Source organism: Lolium perenne, chromosome 2, assembly GCF_019359855.2.
Source record: "Lolium perenne isolate Kyuss_39 chromosome 2, Kyuss_2.0, whole genome shotgun sequence".
In the NCBI taxonomy this organism is placed as follows: Eukaryota; Viridiplantae; Streptophyta; class Magnoliopsida; order Poales; family Poaceae; genus Lolium; species Lolium perenne.
The window spans coordinates 184,766,433-184,769,886 of record NC_067245.2 but is presented as its reverse complement, the minus strand read 5'-3'; the positions used below and the strand labels follow the sequence as shown (position 1 = coordinate 184,769,886).

The window sequence follows — 3,454 nt, the reverse complement described above, 5'->3', positions numbered from 1 at the left end:
AATCGATAACTTAATGATACAAATGTAGTTGTATTTGGTAAAAAACATGAGAATTATGTAATCCATGATATACTGAAATGTATGGTCGTTTTGTGTTGTTACTAGAAAATATGGACTACAACATATTTTGCACACAGTTTATGTAGGATAAATATCTTATGCTTACCAAAGGGAGGGATTTATCCTCAATGGACTGCCTCAGATAATCTAAATCACAAAATTGATGTATGTGGTTTTGATATCGTTGGTGCCATTGTTAGGAACACCTAGTGTTTTCATGAGTGATAAAATAGAGCGAAAGAAATACAAAGGTTGTCCTAGTGAAGAAAAATAGTAAATGCTTCAGCATATATATGTACAAATGAGTGGATCCTCCTCCTTTATCCGGGCTTGGAACCGGCTATCCAATATTAAAAAGGCGAAAAAGAAATGTTGGATAGGCGGAGTTACCCCATATATACCCCCATGCCCCCAAAATTTAAAAACACAAAGAATAAATAAAAGCAAAAAATAAAATGTAACCAGAGGCAAATTGTCCACATATATTTTTATATGGATTAGTAATGTTTTACATAAAAAACGAAATGATAAGTACAATACAAATATATACTAATCAAGAGTTCTTATAGAATTGAAAAATGACACAAGTATTATGCTTCTTAATTCCCAAAAAATAACGCCACAAAGGACCTATGCCTGCAAAAAGAAAAAGGAGAAGAAAATTCACTTATACTAAAAAAACGAACTACACTACAAGAGATTTGCAAATCACAAAAAAGAAACACAAACTACAAACCTAGATCTTATAGTTCAGAACCACTGATTTATCTACATTGTTCCTTTTGCAGAAAAATAGCTGATTGGCAATCTGAATTCTGATATGAATAATGTCTTCCTAGCAAAATAATGAGCATGTGTCCACCTCGGGTTTGAAAATCTCCATAAATTTCATAGTAAACACCCCACAGTCATCACTGTTTGAAAACACATGAAAAAAAAAACGCCTCAAAAAATCACCTAAAAAAGTCAAGGAAAAAGTGTATCTCACAGAATAAAATTTAGCAAGTTGAATATTTATATATAAAATTCAGAACTTACACGTTGCCTTGCTTTGGGACTTTGGCATACATTATTGAAAATTTCCTAAAAATATTCTCCTCGGTTTGGAATATCAGTTGCCATAGTTTTACAAAGTTGTTAATCTAAAAAGAAATCAGAAATAAAGATTCTGTCATAATTATTGACACAAGTACACACATGTAGTTAAACCAAACAGGGGGTACTTACAAGGACATTTTTGATGGAAGTATGGAATTCATCGTCTTGGTTGTAAAGAGAATCGAGAAGGATAAACAACTTGAACTTGAAATTAACGGAAAAGGTAAACCAATGACGTGAGCGGCATATTGGGAAAAATAGCTACAAAATCAACATAGATATATACATATTAAAAAGCAAGAACATGGCATAGTGGTGAATGAACATTAAAATGCTAAAAAAGAAAGAACAAATACCATGTCAGATAGCTCCAGTCTCTTCCCTTTGCTTGCAGATGCTGCACCAAGAAAAGCTTTAGAAATTAATCCTAGCTGAACTTCATTGTTATAGTCCAAAATGTTTTCCTGGAAAACAACAAATCAAAGATAGAAAATAAATGTAAAGAAACAATTAACACAAGTAAGTTGCTCCCATGGAAAAGGTAGTTAAAAAGAAAATATAGATAAAGAAAGAATTTACTAACACCAATGAAGGAGAAGAAATGGTGCCTCCCAGATTTACTAGGATGATTATCCTCGAACAATTTCCGACAAAAAACTGGAATCAAGAAGTTGTCAACGTGGCCTTCCCTCTGTAAAGATTGCCCAAGTGATATGAAGCTACAATGAACCTTAGAGAACTTAACAGAGCATGACCTAGCAAAACAAATAGGCAATTGCATAATAAGAAATCCAAAGTTACTGGAATTAACACACAAAAAGAAGACACCATACAAAATTAAAAATTAGACATACATACTTTTGCACTCCTTCTGTGTATGCCAATTCTACAATAGAACAGAAGTTTTTGACATCATCGTTTGTAACAGGAAACCGACGATTCTGAAGCAAAGGGAGCTCCAAAGAGTTTTTGGGCTGCAGAATGATGATATCATCTTTCGGGAACTTCTCTTCAGCAACATGCTGTGACAGATCTATATACTGATCCAAGTTATTATCAATTTGAATTTTTCCAGCAGGCGGGTGTATATCCTTCTGAACAGCATTGTTATTCAACTTGTTATACAGTTCATCGCTTTTGCTAGCAAGCTCAACTTGTCTCAAGCGGAAATCCTTTGACCCATTATTAACTTTGGGAGAATTCAAAATCTACAAAAAAAAACGTAGTTGATAAATGTAAATGCATGACAGGTACAAAGACACAAGAAAAAGAAGTAGAAAAAAGCATTACTGAGGTATAATAAAACACAATAAAATATACACAAAAAAAGATCAAAAACTTACAGGTTTCGGAGAGTTCTCAGCTACGAGGATAGGAGCTGCTTTTGATCCACTAATAGTGCTGCTTCTACATGTTTTCTTCTCTACTGTAACTCCTCGAGACATTTGAATACCAGAGACATCCTACAAAACCACCAAATAATGAAGAGAGAATAATTAAAGAAAAATACAAACGACTACATGTATACTGAATCAAACATATAGGGACAAGCAGTATAGAAGAAAATTTACCTTGTCAACAAAACATTGAGCAAAATTGATCTTCGAAATAGGAGATGTGATATTGTTCTCGACAACAAAACCTCCAAAGGATATAGATTGATGGACATCGTTGTTATCATTAGCAGCTGAATGAGGAAACCTTGACATAACCTTACACACAGGAGGCATTGCAGGAGCTACAGACAAAACAGAAAAATATATGTTAAATACTGCAAAAATAAGAAAAAGCATGCACAACCACTTTCAAAAAAGTGAACCGAGTATCAGAAGAAAAAGAAGCACCTGTAACAGAGCTTTGCTCAGCTTTATTTGTCATCACACATTCCGGACTCTCTGTTGGAGAAAAAGAACAAAAATAAAGTAAATGATTATGCAACAAAAAATGCTTCAAAGAAACTATTTGCGAAAAAGCCACATAGGAAACGAAAAGTTACCAAACACTTCGATAAAATTATTATCCACTGCATCATTGCTTGGTCTTTGCAATAATTCATGTTGGTTAATGAACCCAGGGCTGCTAGCTATGTCAGACTAACCTCGAAAAAATTAAAAACAAAATGTCATATATTAGGTAACAAAAAGGGTAAAGTAGCGATAAAATCAAAGCTAACAAACACTTTACATTTCGTTTGGGACTGATTTTCATTTTCCTGTCTGGAGAGGCAACAATATTAGGTATCACATCACATTTGGGGATGGTAGCTTCTCTTGTGACTAGATTAGGTTCAGACTTC

General features: G+C 33.7%; 1 protein-coding gene across 1 annotated transcript; it reads right to left on the bottom strand.

Annotated features, from left to right (window-relative positions):
* Window positions 1–1,013: 1,013 nt before the first annotated feature.
* Window positions 1,014–3,036, bottom strand: LOC127328974 (uncharacterized). Its single transcript, XM_071825548.1, has 9 exons — window positions 3,003–3,036; window positions 2,730–2,896; window positions 2,502–2,621; window positions 2,017–2,366; window positions 1,742–1,913; window positions 1,515–1,622; window positions 1,288–1,419; window positions 1,099–1,202; window positions 1,014–1,017 (listed from the first exon to the last, which is right to left on the bottom strand). The coding sequence occupies exons 1-9, from the start codon at window positions 3,034–3,036 to the stop codon at window positions 1,014–1,016; spliced, it is 1,191 nt and encodes a 396-aa protein (XP_071681649.1).
* Window positions 3,037–3,454: the final 418 nt, after the last annotated feature.